This window comes from Myotis brandtii, unplaced genomic scaffold (genome assembly GCF_000412655.1).
Source record: "Myotis brandtii unplaced genomic scaffold, ASM41265v1 scaffold157, whole genome shotgun sequence".
NCBI lineage: Eukaryota > Metazoa > Chordata > Mammalia > Chiroptera > Vespertilionidae > Myotis > Myotis brandtii.
The window spans coordinates 193,148-208,594 of NW_005355708.1; the positions used below are offsets into that span (position 1 = coordinate 193,148).

At 61.0% G+C, this 15,447-nt stretch overlaps 1 protein-coding gene across 1 annotated transcript in view; it reads right to left on the minus strand.

Moving 5' to 3' along the window:
* Nucleotides 1-15,441, minus strand: part of TTYH2 (tweety family member 2) — a 27,292-nt gene extending 11,851 nt beyond the window's left edge. The window contains exons 1-4 of the mRNA XM_005861790.2: nt 15,289-15,441; nt 10,649-10,806; nt 7,156-7,267; nt 2,111-2,331 (exon numbers count right to left, since the gene is read on the minus strand). Coding sequence (XP_005861852.1) covers nt 2,111-2,331; nt 7,156-7,267; nt 10,649-10,806; nt 15,289-15,417 — 620 coding nt within the window. The 5' untranslated portion in view covers nt 15,418-15,441. The remainder of the gene's footprint in view (nt 1-2,110; nt 2,332-7,155; nt 7,268-10,648; nt 10,807-15,288) is intronic.
* Nucleotides 15,442-15,447: the final 6 nt, after the last annotated feature.

The window sequence follows — 15,447 nt, forward strand, 5'->3', positions numbered from 1 at the left end:
CAGCCACCAGGCCCCTCTCAAAGCCCTGGTTTCATGTTTCAAACCAAAAGGTTTCTTGTGGCTTCCCTCCCCATCAGCAGGAAATCAAGTTCGGATTGCTTCTAGCTCACTCTCCAGGACCCAGCTTCAACCCCTCGTTCTGCAGCCACACCTCATGCCGTATGCAGTTCCCGGAAACAGCTCTGCGAGGCGGATGCATTTCCCAGAGGAGCTGGGGGATGACCTGGGTTTGTATTTCCAACGAAGAACGTGGCTTGTGGCTCCCCAAGAAGCTGCCAGCTGCCAGCCCTTACTCCCAGGGCCCCTCCCACACCCGGCCTCCGCGCGTTCACTCCTCTGCTCACTCGGGTACAAGAAGCCTCTCGGAGCCTCTTGGAGCGGGTCGCCCGTGCAGGCCTTTCATGCCTCCAGTGCTTAGGCCTGTATAGGAGCTAAGAAATGTCTGCTGAGCTGGATGGCCGGGCTCTACACCACCCGGAAAGCGGAGATGGGGAGGTGCCTGGAGGAGCCCCAGCCCTAAGGCCGGTTAGGCCAAGAACAGACAAAGTGCGCCCAGAGCCGCTCGGGTGAGGGAAGGGGTGAGGACAGGGGACAGGTCATCCTCAGGGCTCAGGAGCTGCAGGCGCTAACCTGGGAGGAGACCTTTGCTGCCCAGACCCGGACAAGGGGTGGGAGTTGGGGACGGGAGTTCTAGGGGTCCCTGTCAATCACCCAGATTGAAATAGCTTCTGTGCAGTTGGCACCACCCTCCTCTCCCATTTTTAATAAAATTACCTTAAATTAGATATGGAAATTCTGACTTATTTCATCCTTGTCATTATCAAAATGCCCATGTCAGGCCCTCGAGTGCACGAGGTCCTCTGCTAGGTCCTCTCAGAGAACGGCAGGTCACAATGGACGCCTGCGCCCTACCCCTCCTGACCCCACGTGACAAAAAGACTGCGAAGGCTCAGCAATGACTGTCTCTCAGAGGTCACTGTTTGGGGTCACGGGTCACAGCCAGTCCTCAGAGTTGGCAGTTTCCTTCCGTCACCTGGGAGAAAGGCGCTGTTGCACACCATCACCCATCTAGTGCAGGGGCTGGCTGGGCAGCTGCTGAGCGGAGGGGTGGGGGTGGGGGGAACTTCGCTATCTGGAGCCAAGACCTCATGTGTTGCCTCTCAGCAGGGCCCTGCCATCTCTTACCCCGGGCAGGCGAGAGCCCAGGGCAGGGAGGTCTCTGGCTTCGTTCAGCCTGGGGTGGGGCTTTCCCACAAAGGGGAAACGAATCCAGAAAGCCAGAGTAAATTGTGCAATGTTGGGCTAAAGGCTCTGACCTTTGCAAATGGCTTGAAAAGGAGTCAACGACTTGGGGGGGAGGAGGTCCAAAGAGCTGACACTTCTTGGTCAGGGTTCATTTATCTGTTCTGCCCTCGAGCCTCCTCCGTGCTGGGCCTGGGTGCAGTGACTTCATGAGTGGGTGCCACCTTCAGCCAGGAGACACCCAGCCAGACAGATGGCTGCCACCCTCCCTGGCTCTCCCAGAGTGACCTTCACTAGACCCTTCAGCTGACCAGTGCCCAGCGTCCTCACCTGGGATGGGGTCTGAGGAATGGGGAGGCAGGGAGACATAAACGGGCCCCCAAAGAATAGGTGACGTAGGGATGAGTTTGCACCCGAGTATGGCAAAGGGGGGGGGTGGTGTCCCCCAGCCCCCACCACTCCAGCTGGGGGCACCTCTGGGCTTGCTAAGACATTGCCATCAGGGGAGGCTCCGTGCAGGCAAAGAGGCCCCCATGTCCCTGGCCCCCTGCCCCACACACCATGGCAGGTGAGGAACTGTCAACCACTTGCACTTGACCCAGCAGCAGCCAGGGAGCATGCTGGTCCCGGGAGCCCCATGCTGTGTACCGGGAGGTCCACGCTGGGTCCTGGCTTAGCACCGCCCTCACGGGCCTCGGCGCCTGTCTGTCTCAGGAGGCTGGTCTAAGGCCCAGCACTCGCCCTGCGAGCTCTCATGTTCTCTCACTTCAGCTAATGGCTCATGAAGACCTTTGGGGCACCTCCCTGCCAGGGCCCAGGACGCAGGCTCGGAAGAAGGAAGCCAGTGCAGCCCCCGCGGGCCCCTCACCTGTAGTACTCCACGTAGCCGGTCTGGTCGGCCAGCTGGGTCAGCTGGGCTGTGACCTCCGTCCACACGGGCACCCCTGACAGCTGGTCGATGACGCTGTCCGCCCTCTGCTGCATGAACTTCAGGGTCTGGAGGTAATCGCTCCGGGCGGCGAAGATCTCGCTGAGCCGGGCCAGGTGCCGCTCTAGGTCCACCTCCATCTTCTGGGTGGTTCCGGACACCTGGGGAGAGGCTGGGGTGGGAATCTGGCCCTGGGGCAGGAGGAAGCCAGAGGGTGTAGCTCTGGACCCTGACTCCGGAGCAGTGCTGTGAGGAGCGGAGGACTGTGCTTAAGTCAGTGAGCGCACCTCGCACACACGCCCACCCCACCCCTCCCATCCCCGGCCCTGCAGGGCTCAGGAGGCTGCTGCTCAGACGGAAGACAGAGGCTCCCATTACCTGCCCAGCCCTCTGGTCCCTCCCTCCAGGGGACAGGCCCTGACCGGCCTGACCAGGACCAGGGCCGCGATCCAGCACCTTCCTCTGAAGAGAGACCCAGGCGGGGAAACAAACGAAAACCTGTTTCTTCCTGTGATTCTCTTAAAACTCTCAACACGTTGGATTACGAATTCTTTCTGAGGGCGAGGAATCATCTCTTTGAGCCCAGAGTTCCTGTTGCCACCTGACCATTCGTCCCAACAGGATGGAAAGGCCTCGCGCGGGAGGCCCGTTGTCCAGCGAGCGGGCTCCCAGCCCCAGCTCGCGAGGAAGGCAGACAATGGAGCTTTGCACTAACAGACCCCATCCTGCCTCCTGACACCTGACGGAGGAAACCAGCGCCTCCTCTGTCTGCACGTCTGTCCCGCAGGCGGTCGGACAGGCTCCAGGCCCCTGGCTGAGCCGCCAGAACCCCGAGCTGAGCGGATCCTGAAGGAAGCAATTTGCTATTTGAAGGTCCAGAGGGAGGGACGATGGTAGGGACTGTCTATGGCTCGACGATAAGGAACTCAGACATAGGGTCCTCGTGGGACCCAGCCCGGAGCCCCGAGCGCATACCCCCCTCCCTGCGGGCCTGCTGGGGGGAGGAGGGGCAGGGGTGCTGGCCGTGAGGGGAAGCAGAGCTGGGCTGTTCTGAGATCGTCACACTAACCCAACCAGCACGACGGCTGGAAGGGGGAGTGTGTGAAACCCAGGCCTGGAAGGAAGCTAAAGATGACCCAGAAGAAGGGGCAGGCGCTTCCCACAGCCGGAGCGCAGCAGGAGAGGCAGATGACTCCCCTGATTAGGGGGGCGGCCTTCACATCTGCACGGCTCTGTGCTCTGAGTTCCTGTTCCAGAAAGGAGAAAGGCCCTCTTTGTTTCGTTTTGTTTTGTTTTTCAATGTCCGCGGCTGGTTGGTTCCCCGCTAGCTCCCGGTTCTCACACGCTGGCTGAGGATTAGGCGGTGCGGAGTGCAGAGATGCCCACCCCTCAGGGCTTTGGCGGCTTTTAGCCTCACACGGGGCGAAAACCACGTGGAAGTAAACACAGTAACTAAACGTCACCCCGAAAAGCTGTCCTTTTTAATTCGGTAAGATCAACGTACATGCACATCGCAGGCACGTTATTAAATGCAGCGGGAGACACAAGCCGTGAACTATGTGGTATTCTCACGTTCCTGCATTACAGACGTGACAGCAAAGGGCTGTGACAATGATCTGTAAACTTCAGCTGAGGCCACTTCTCCCCCTGCCACAGCTCCACGTTTTAACTTCTCTATTTTCTTAAACCCCTCCTCGAAAGACAAAAGCCAGGACCTAGCTGCCAGCCCTCTCCTTCCTCTTGTCTTCTCGTAGGAAACAGAACAATGCAAAAATAAAGACCACAGCGCCGACCTTCCGCAGCACCCCTTCTCCACGCCACCCCAGTTCCTTAGAGGTTCCGTACAGAGCTCCCAGCAGGAGGCAGCGGGGGGGGGGGGGGATACTCCAGAGTTGAATAGCTCCCCGCCACCGAGGGGGCAGAGGCAGCTCAGCGCCCCAGGCTGGGGCAGAGTTACAGGCCAGTTAGCAGGTGGTGGAAGCTATAGTCCCATAGGATATAGGATGGAGCTGTGGTCCCATAGGATATGGGATGGAGCTGTGGTCCCATAGGATATGGGATGGAGCTGTGGTCCCATAGGATATGGGATGGAGCTGTGGTCCCAGAGCAGCAGCATCAGGGTGAGCAGCTGGGAACTCATTAGAATCGCAAATGCTCAGCCCCACCCAGACCTACAGAATCCGAACGGGTGGGGCCAGCGCTCCAGGCTATCCAGCTCCCCAGGGGGAAGCTTCTCTCCTTAAAGAGCTTTCTGGAAGGGCAGACCCTAGGAGTCCAAGGGGTGGAGCCTCGGAAGGTTCGGGGGAGGAGCCCCATCTCAGGTCCTCGGAGGGGAGGGTGAGGACCAGACACCGGGGTTCTAGTTCTTGCTCTGAAAGTGCTAGCTTCCAACCTGGGACAGGAATGCGGCCGCCCTGGGCCCAGTTTCCCCACCTGGCGCTGCCCACAGGCTGCTGCAGCCCAGGTGAGAGCAGAGGAAGCACCCTGGCCCCAAAGGGCCTCAGGGGAGGTAGAGCCCAAGGCCCTTACTTGAAGCTGAGCCTCTGAGGGGTGAGAGGTGGGCCTGGTCCCCTGGGTAACTGGAGCCCAGGCCCCCTTCACTGGGGCACAGATGGGGGCACTGGATCCAGAGGAAAGACCCATGGGCACTCCCAAATGACCCTGGATGACCCCCCACATCAGAGCGTTAGCTGATCCAGAACCTGCTAGGCCAGCCTGAGCCTGGAGCCTCGGCCCCTCCCGACTCCCTCCCGCCAACTCCCTCCCTCAGTGGCACCAGCGTGGGGCCTTGGCCCAGGAAAGGGAGCCCGGGAGGGCCCACCTCGCTCTGGCTCCCTCTGGCTCCGTTCTGAGTCACTTGACCTGTTCCTCAAGTCCTCCCCTCCCCCAATTCAAGCCTCCTCTCCCCTTTAAGGTGATTACAGTAATATACATAATTACAGCAGTTATAATAATGGCACTCATTATCGTAGGCACCCCGATCTGGAGGGCGCTCTGTAGATACCAGGCACTTTCGCGGACAGCACCTCAGCTAACACCACCTATCTGATGTGTGGCCTTCACCCCTTGGATCTGGGAGCCCTTGGAGACCTGCTGCCTCCCCTGGAGCCCTCGGTACCGGTACCAGGAGTGTTGGGTGCCACCCCTCCCTCAAGGCCCAAACCAGCCCTGGAGGCCTGGAGCCTGGCCCCAGGAGAGCTCTGGTCTCTCAGAGGCAGGAGGGGGCTGTCCTCAGGATGGAAGCAGCTCCGCTGGCTGGGCCACAAAGCCTGGGGTCCTGTCCTCACTGTTGAGGAACGGTGGAGCGAGGATGAGGGGCTGACCCCCAGGGACACACAGAAGGCTCCCCTTGGGACCGTGGGGGAGTTTAGGGACGTGGGGCTGCTGTGAATGTGCCAACCTGCCCCCAGCACTCAACCTCGCTGGGCGGGTGGGCCCGGCCTGGGTCTGTTCCGCTCATCTCCCCACAGCGCCACTCTCCTCCCGCGAGACCAGGACAGAATTCAAGCGTCCCATCGGGAAGGCTCTGGGACTTTCTCCTTTCCTCCGGCCGCCCACGGGAGACAAGGGCCATTCCTTACAGTCACCTCAGCTAGTGCAGGTCACGGCTCCGGGCCTTCCCTGGCCGGGACTCTCCTTTCGGGGCTGGGTTCCTCCTCCAGGCTCCGGATGCTGGTGTGTGGAGCGGGGGAGGAAGACCCCAGAGGCAGAGACCATGGACCCCCAGGCAGAGGTCAGCTCTCTGCAGCAGGGTCATGCCCAGGCCTCCTGTGCAGGTCACGCTGCATCAGCCACGAGGCTGCCCCGCTGCCCCAGCCAGTGTGCAGAGCTCGCAGTCCCCGGGGACGGGGCCCAGTGGGCACAGGTGTGCACGGACAGGCTCTGCAGGGGAGCTGGGTCCTGGTGACCCTCAGCTCCCCAGAAAGTTCTCTGAGGCTGGAGCCATGGCCCCTGCCATACGGGGCACTGATGAGCAGCCCAGCTGTCTCTTTAAGGGGAGCCCCTGGAAGGGCGGAGGGATTAAGGCCGTAGAGGAGCTTAAGGGAGGAGGGCACGGAGGTGCGTCCTCCTCAGCATCCTCTTGCGGAGCCCAGGACAATGTTCCAGGCTGCGGCTGGGGCGGCCTTTCCTGGAGAGGCTCTGACACGAATGGGCCACCTGGGAGGTCACCCTCTGCTGGGCCAGAGGGGCCTGGAACGGCGTGACGTCGAGGACTGGTTTCCCTGAGAACTGCCCTGGAGCCTGCCTCCTCGGGCGCCGGGGCTGCCGTGGGGCTGCCTGAAAGATCAGCCCACGTGACCCGGCCCTGCCAGTGAAGGTGGGCACACTTGGGGGCCAGGGTCTACATTTGAGAAACCCGGACACCCCACCCTCCCGTTGCTGTCTCTCAGGCCAAAGGCTCAGCAGAGCAGCTCCTCCGTTCCGTAAAGTCCGACATCTCTGGCCACCTCAGCACAATCCGTCACCCTGAGCCCCAGCTGGGCCAGAGGGGTCTGGCACTCGGGAGCCAGAGCCGGAGGGCATCGCGCCTCTCCCGGCAGCTCACCGCCCCGCCCAGCCGGGCGTGCCTTTCATGGTTGGCTGCTTATGAAGAGTTTTCCCCTTGACACCTCCTGGACCTCATGATACTCCACATATGAACACAGGAACACCGTGGGGCTCATTTTCCAAGTGCAGGGCCTCCCTGGCCCAGTGGGAAGGTGTCCAGCTCTCCTGAAGATGAGTGGGATCTGACCCCACCCTGTCCCCGCGCCCCCACAGGGCCCAGCAGCCTTCCTCCTTTGGCCCTCACAGCCCTGGCACCCCTCCCGCCCGGGAAGCAGAAGTTGCCTGTTTGCTCCTGGCAGGACCAACTGCAGCCCCAAATGGAGTCCAGCACGCCCTCCTCCCCTGGGGCCGAGCGGGCGGGATCTGACTGGGCCCTTGTTCTGACCACACTGACCTCACCCACTGTGCCCGGCCCGGCCAGCTGCCCAGAGCCTTACCAGCGCATCGATCCCGGAGAAGGTGTGGTTCGCGTTGTCCAAGGAGTAGATCAGCTGGTACACCCCATCGTTGGTCTCGCTGTTTCCATAGAAACCAACGCCCACCGCAGCACTATGGGCAAGACCCCAGATGAAGTTAGAGGTGGCACCAGAGAACTTTTTTAATGTACTGTTTTAGAGTAGTTTAGGTTCATAGCAAAACTGAATGGAAAGTTCAGCGACTACACATATACCTCCTGCCTCCCTCACCCCGCCCTCCCCACCAAGATTCCCCTACTGTCAACAGTTAACACCCCCCACCAGAACGGGACATTGGTTATAACTGGTGAACCTACATGGACACATCGTATCACCCAAAGTCCATATGTGCATTAGGTTCACTCTCGGGTGGAACATGCTACGGGTTTGGACAAGCGTATAAGGACATGCGTCCTCCATTAAGTATCTCACAGAGCATTTTCCTTGCCCTAGAAATCCTCTGTTCAATCTGTTCATCCCCCACCCCCAACCCCTGGCAACCCCTGGTATTTTACTGCCTCCGTAGTTTTGCCTTTTCCAGAATGTCATGTAGTGGGAACCACACACAGCACGTAGCCTCTTCGGATCGGCTTCCTTCACTTACTAACATGCATTTACATTCCTCTGTGGCTTTTCATGGCTTGACGGCTCATTTCTCTTTTCTTTTTAAATATATTTTTATTGATTTCAGAGAGGAAGTGAGAGGGAGTTAGAAACATCAATGATGAGAATCATTGACCGGCTGCCTCCTGCACGCCCCACACTGGGGATCCAGCCCACAACCCACGTGCCGACTGGGAATGGAACCGTGACTTCCTGGTTCATAGGTCGATACTCAACCACTGAGCCACGCTGGCCGGGTGGTTCATGTCCTGTTGGCGCTGAGTACTATTCCATGGTCTGGATGGACCACAGCTTATCTACCCATCATCTACTGAAGGAAGTCTTGGTTGCTTCCAGGTCTGATGATTATGAACAGAGCTGGTCTCTCCAGGGAGAGAAGTGGGTTTTGACTTTAGCTGAGGCACTCTCTCCGGGGTGGGTTCAGGGCCAGCCTGGCCCTGGCCTGGTGGCCTCGCTCCACAGCACAGGGCAGTGAGGCAGCAGGAAAATCCTCCAGCTCTGGTGCTGTGACTCCAGCTATATAAAGTCCCTTCTTATACTGAGCCCAAGCCCCGCTCCTTGAACCAGGCCCCCGCTAGTTCTCGGGGTCCTCTATGTCGGCCTGGAATAAGCCTCCAATCCTGCAGACACCCCGTCAGACACCTAAGGCCGGCCCCGTGTCCTGCAGACCCTTGTCTACATCCTCACCATCCTCTAGGCTCCACTATAACTGATCAGTGTTGCCCCCAAACATGGCCTGAGTGAGGTGCCCAGGCTGTCCACCCAGCTCTGAGCACAGGGTGGGGGGCAGGCAGAGGGGACGCTCATGTCCTGAGATCCCCTCTCCACACCGCTGACCTGGTGCTCCACAAGCACCCGGATTTCTCCACAGGACCTGCCCTGAAGCCCAGCCCCCCTCCTTCTGCAGCGCTGAATGGGTGTTTGTTTTGTTTGAACCAATAGTAGAGCTTTGACTCTATCTCTGTGAAATTTCATGTGGTTGGTTTTGGTCCAGCATTCCAGGCGGAACAAATCATCTCAGATCCCGCCTCTGTCACCGACGGCATTTTTCTCACCCACACCCCTGGGGGCCATAAGCAGCCTCATTAAGGAGCCTCCTGAGTTTTCATTCAAAACAGTAATCCTGGGGGTGGGGTGACGAACACACACATGCATACGTGCATGATGTTTCCTCTTTCTACAAACACGACAGGAGCTAGGATGGAACCCTGGGAGACTGTGACAGGAACCTTCCAGGTGCCTTGACCCTAGCTCAGTGTTCCCATTAAGAGTGCAGGTCAGGCCCTGGCTGGTTTGTCTCAGTGGATAGAGAGTAGGCCTGGGGACTGAAGGGTCCAAGGTTCGAATCCGGACAAGGGCAATTGCCTGGGTTGCAGGCTCCCAGTGGGGGGCGTGCAGGAGGCAGCCAGTCAATGATTCTCTCTCATCATTGATGTTTCTATCTCTCTCTTCCTCTCTGAAATCAACAAATATATATATATTTTTAAAAAGTGCAGGTCAGGGTGCCAGCCGTGTGCCCATGTGTCAGTGTGGGCTGGGCTGGGCCCTTCCCGGTACAGTGCCATCCTTCTCACCACTGGCTCCCTCTTGCCCGGCACAAATGCCGTGTAGAACACGCCAAGCGCACTGCACGCTCCTGTGTAGTTTCCCTTCAACGGCAGGTTATGAGATCTGAACCTCCGGAGTCATTCTTACTGTTCCATAGTGTTCTTCTGTCCTTTGTCGTGTTTTTAAAAAGTCAGGGCCCCCTGTGCGTCAGCACTTCCTTTGTCTGACTGTCTGTCTCACGTCCCGCCTCTCCTGCTCACGTTTGTGGGCTCAGTCCCAGGAGCAGCTTGCCGGAGCCATGGTTACTTTGAAGGAGCTCCTCTCTGCGGGGACCCCAGGCGCCTGCAAACTCCTGACCCGGGCTTGGACTCTCCTTTACGCCTAGGACTTGGGCCCTGGCCGCCTGTCTCCCCCAGCCCAGGCCCCGCCCATGTGCTCAGCGCTTTGTCACCCCTGCGTCGCTGCAGGCAGGACTGGACATTGAATGTGCCCTAACAGGTGAGGCTCCTGGGGTGAGAACCCACATCCTCACTCCCAGGCTCACGGTGTCCCGTCTGCATGCCCTCCTGCCGGAATCACTCCGCTATGGGTTCTGTGATGCAGTGGACACTAAGCATTACGGGACTCTATCCCCTGAGGGTGGCCACCCAGGAGGTCTCAGGGTAGACCTGAGGCTTTTGGAAAAACCCCTGGAGATTGAAAACAAGAATAACGCAACCAGCTACACAGGGGAGCGCATAGACACAGCCGGGCAGCCCGGGCTCCGGCCTGAAGTTAGAAACCCTCACTTCTGCATCCGAAAGAAGAGTCTTTGGGGCACTAAGAGCTACTGATTCTGCGAGAAGATGGACTGATCTGGGCTGGAGTCAGACTTTCTCTAACCTCAGACTCAAGGCAGCGGCTGGGAGGGGACAGGGACTCGGAGAGCAGGTGCCCTCTGCTCGCGTGTGCCACCCAATAAACTGCTGGGCAGGGGGAGCGGCACACCCGAGGCCCCATCACCTCTCCGGGCATCGGATTCCCGCCGCCTGGCAGGAAAAGGGACAACGCTCACCCAGGGACAGGCTCCCCATGAGGTACCCAGAGCTCCATCAGGAGGACGTGGCCAGAAAGCTGATGAACCCGCCGCTTGGGGTTTGTTGGGGGGCTGATGATGGAGAGTGAGGAAGGGGTGTCACGGTCATGGGCTAACCACGGGCAAGACGCGGTGGGCAGGCCCACTTCCCATCCACCGCGTCCCCTCGCCCTCTTGCACACTGAGCCCCGAGCCGCACACATGAGGCCAGTGCGGAGGGACACTCACCAGCAGACGAGCCCGGCCACCACGGCCGACCAGGTGACGCAGCAGGACTTGCGCTGCTTGGCCTGTCTGCAGCAGCACGCGCACACCAGGTAAACCGCAAGGAAGAGGAGGTTCAGGGCCAGGCAGACGGCGGCCACCAGCCCCAGGAACAGCAGCGACTGCAGAGGGAGAGCCATGGAGTCAGCGCTGGTCCTACTGCGGGTCTGGGAAGAGCCCTGCGTTCGGGCCTGGAGCGCCCACAGGGCTGTGGGTGTAGGAACCAGGCCCAGTAGTGCGTCTGCCACCCTCCTCCAGACACGGGTGCTGGGGGGGTCGGGGAGGACCCGCTGAGGGGAGGTGTGGGGTGGGGGGCGGCGGCAGGCCAGCCCCGGGTGTGTGGCTGACACGCCTGGAGGGACACGGATGAGGCCCTGCCCGATGAGACGCTCAGAACCCCACAAGGCAGGAGGCACCTGCTGGCAGGGAGGGCTGAGGGTGACAAGTGACTGAGGGAGACAGGCAGGGAGAGGCACATCTCAGGGGTTCAGTGGGACCGGGGCCAGGCCCCGGAAGGGATGGTCTGGCGGACCTGCTTCCTCCGAGCCTTGTCCTAGGTGCCGGGTCCATCCAGAGAAGCCAGGAGCCAGCACTGTGCTAGGGGAGGGGAGATGTCGGGATGTACCCCATGGGGTCCCTCTCACCGTATCCTGAATGGGACAGCGACCCCAGTGCCAATGGTGGCAGCAAAGCCCAGAATTCTGAAGGGGTAGGAGGTGCTGACTCAGGCCTAGTCAGGGTCCCGTAAAGGGAGCTGCTGTCTGCCAGGAGGCCTGTGCCCACTCCATGCCCTCCGATCTCTTGATGCAGCCAGATGGACGCCAGATGGCACCAGGACTGGTGGCCGCCAGCCAGCGCTGGACCTGGCTGTCAGTCAGGCTCCTGAGGGGATAGCCTCACCCAGCTTCCCACGTGCCCCCCAGTGGGTCCTGGTCCAGAACCCCCAGGGCTCCAGTCTGAGCTGTTGGGACCAGAGTTTGTTTCGGGGACCCCATGCTGGTGGCGGCAATCAGCAGGGTGGGGGAGATGCCGGGACCCTTCAGGTCCAAGGGGGAGATAATTCTGAAAGTCAGAGGCTGAGGCTGCAGGCCTGGGCTGGGGGCCTCTCTGAGCTGGGCATCTGGCCACAATGAGGTCACAGATAATGCAGTCAGCCCGGGGCAGGAGGGGGCGGGGCTGGGAAGCCCAAACTCAGAGGGTGGGCATTGTTAGTGGTTTACTTCTGGGCTGGGAGGACAGGGGGGATGGGGCAGAGGGTTAGGAGAGAAGGAGGTGGTGGGAAGGGAAGAGGAAAGGAGGAAGGTGCGGGAGGAGGAGGAGGGAAGTGGAGGGCTAACCAGCAGGACGGTTCCCACAGCCACCTCCCCACCTCCGTGTCCCTGCCGGCCTCTCACAGGCAATTATAGTCCTGTTTCTGAGCAGCCGGCAGGTCCCCATGTGCACGGGGTGAGGGAGGATGGAAGAGGGAGAAAGCGGCCCAGAGGGAGCCAGGAGCTCGGCTCACACACCGTCCTGCTCTGACAGCCTGGACAGGACAATTTCCCATGTCACCCGCCCTCCCAGTGCCCTGCAGCCACCACCTCCCCTCCCACCCCAACACCTTGCCCACAGCCCCTCGGTCCCAGCCTCTCCTCATTTAAGTGACTTTGGTGAGTTCTGGATTGAGAAACCCAGAGCAGAAATCCAGGCCCCAAGCTGGGGGCAGCAGTGACCCACTTGCATTCTGGGAATCCTGAGGCTAGGACTGGACCCCCAGGGGCTTCTGCACTCAGGGGGCCGGGTAACAGCCTGAGCCCCCTTTACCCGCAGACCATAGGAGACAGAGTGAGCCAGCCTAGCGGGGAGGCTGGGGCAGCTGGAGCCCACGGGTTGGGAAGGGTTAAGCACCCCCCAGCCTGCCCTCCCACCCTCTCCCGGGGCGCAGTGGGGGTGGTGGGGGTGTAGCGTGATTGTCCGATGACCATGACTCAACCTTTAGGCTGGATGAATGGTGCTTCCTCATCCCAACCTTGGCTCGCCCAAACCCTTCCTGGCTCCCTGCCTGGCCTCTCCCCCTGAGACCTGCCCCCAAGTCGGAGAGGGGGTTAGTGGGGTGAGCCTGTCATTCTGGGTCTAGCCCCCACTCTGCCCCCTCCCCTGGCCTGCGCCCACACATTGGCACCCTCTGGGGAGTCCATAAGCAGAAGCACCCAAAGTTAAGACATGAAAGTACATGCCGAAGCACAAAAATATCACTGCTGCTTCATGCAGGTCCCGAATATACAGTTACAAGCACCGCTGCTTCTTCATGCGTGTCCCGAGAGCGCTGGTCTGCTGATGCAGGAGCGGGGACAGGAAGCGCTCGTGGCGCCCGCACGGTGACTGTAGCAGCAGTGAGCATTGCACAGCACTGTGGAGCCTAAGACATCAGTGCATTTCAGTACATTAGCTCACCAGTGTCTGGGGTCCTACTATGTGCTATGGGACCCTCTATGTACTAAGCATGTTGCATGGGACATCTGGCCTAATACGTGCAGGTGAGACAAGCGAGGCTCAGAGAGGTACAGGTCACACAGTAAGCGACAGAACTGGGACTCCAACCCGGACAGCTGCACGGCGGAGCCCCGGCCCCGGCCCTGGCTGCCTTGGTCATCACGCCACCCGAGGCTGGCAGAGAGCTTGTTTCGGATCAAGTTTGCTGAGCGCCGAGATGAGTGGCGGCAGAAGGTGCCCAATCCAGGGTGCTAGCCGCCTGCTGCCTGACTCTGGCTGTGACTGCCTCTCAGGAGAAAGGGGATCTCTGGGGGAGACAGTGGTCCGACAACAGAACTTACCGCATGGGACCCACCTTCAATGACAGCCAGAGCCACTGCCCACCCTGGCCGAGCTCATCCCACTCATCTCCCACCCAGTGTCCTCAGGAGGCCTGACTGGGACAAGGAGCACGGGGGTGGGGCCGTGTGTCGGCTGCCAGGAGCAGTGGCCCAGGGGAAGGGGATGCCCTCTGGAGTCACTTGACACCCAGCACAGTGTGCCAGGTCCAAACCCTGGGAGGAGAGGGGCAGGGCTGTGAGTGGGGCCTTCTGGTCAGACGCCACCTCTCCATGGGACTGAGGGGGTGGGCAGGCTCCGGCCGTGCTAGTCAGGGCTGCTGGACACACGTGCTGTCCCTGGGAGCCTGCGGGTGAGGGAGTGCCCACCACCCCGCCCGGGGCTGCTTGGTCCAGAGAGGAGTTTAGATCTCCCCGGCCGGGCCGGGAGGAGAAAGCTGTGGTGGGAGATCCCAGGTGCAGGATGTGGGACGCAGGGTTTGGGACAAACACACAGCGCAACACAGCTGTCCCTGAAATCATATCCGCCTCTCCCCGTGCGTTCAGTGGGGGCGGGGGATCCCCCAGAGCTGCCCCAGGCAGAGGCGTTCTCAGGGACCCTGACTTCCAGGGGCGGGGCTCTCGGAGAGGGCGGGGCAAGCGCAGATTAGGAGGGAAGGGAGCCAGGCCGGGAGGGTCCAGATTCTCCGGGTTCTGGCAGGGCCGGGGAAGCCACAGGGGTTATTATTAGACTCCCAGTCCACTTACACTGCACACCTGCCGGTGGGGATCCCCATTCCCAGGCCTGCAGGAGAAAGGCCCGGCGGGCAGGAGGCGAACAGCCGGCTCCAGGCTCAGCCTCCTGCAGGCCTGACTGGCCCCACACCGGAAACAGTGCCCGAGAACCTGACTGCAGGCGGAGGCCGCGGGGGTCAAAGTCCCGAAATGGGCCCATAGCTCTGAACAAATGGGCCCCGCCAGGGCTGCAGCCCGAATCTGTGACCCAGCAGAGCACTGACTTGGGCCAGGCCAGACTTGAGAAGGTGGGGAGCTTCTGTAGCTCAGCCTGGGCGGGGAAGTCTGGGGGGTACCCCTCCCCCTGTGGGGTACAGAGACCGCAGGGCGAAGGGCCAGCACAACAGAGAAATGGCAGAAGTGCAAGGAGAAGGGAGGTGGTGGGCTAAGACCCCGAAAACCCAGGGTATAGAAGGGTGTTTGTCCGGGAGGCTGACGCTGGCGAGATGGGGCTGACCCGGGCCACCGTCCTTCCTCCAGACATCCCCGCGCCTGTGGGGACCCTCGCCCCCGCCCCCAGCCCCGCAGCCTTCCAGGATGGCCCAGGAAGAGGTGTGGGCCGCCGCTCCCACCCTGTGGGCCGGGACAGGGGAGGGGTGCTGCGGGCCCAACTGGGGAGACTCCAGTTAGTTTCTGCCCAAACTTCTCCCAGGTCGCCCAGAAAGAGAGCGCTTTTCTTGAAGCCCCAGAAGGAAAACTCCGGAGTCGGGCACGGAGGAGTTACCCGGGCTCTGGCACAAAGGTCCCAACCCCGCCCCTCGCGGGCCTCCCCCTCCGCGCTCAGCTCCACCCCCGCAGGCAGCCTCCGCACCCCTCCTCCCCTTCCCACCACTGATTGAACTCCTCATGTCCAGTTTTCCCGGCCCACGAGGTTCCCAGACGGGAGCGCCGAGCGCTGAGGGTCCAGGGGGAAGGGGAGGAGGGTGGAGGGAAAGGGCTGCGGTGGAGGGGGAGGTCTGGGAGGCTGGCAGAGAGTGGTCGGCTGGGGAGGTGGCCGGGTCTGGGGCGGCGCAGACTCACCTCCCGGTAATCCTCATCGCGGGGGTTGAAGGTACTGTTCACCCACTGCAGGCGCAGGCTGAGGTGCGGGACCCTGTGCAGCCACACCACCCACCAGGGCGCGAGGTACTCCACGCGTGCGGCCGGCATGGCTCAGCCGAGAGCCCCTCGCTCCTCGCT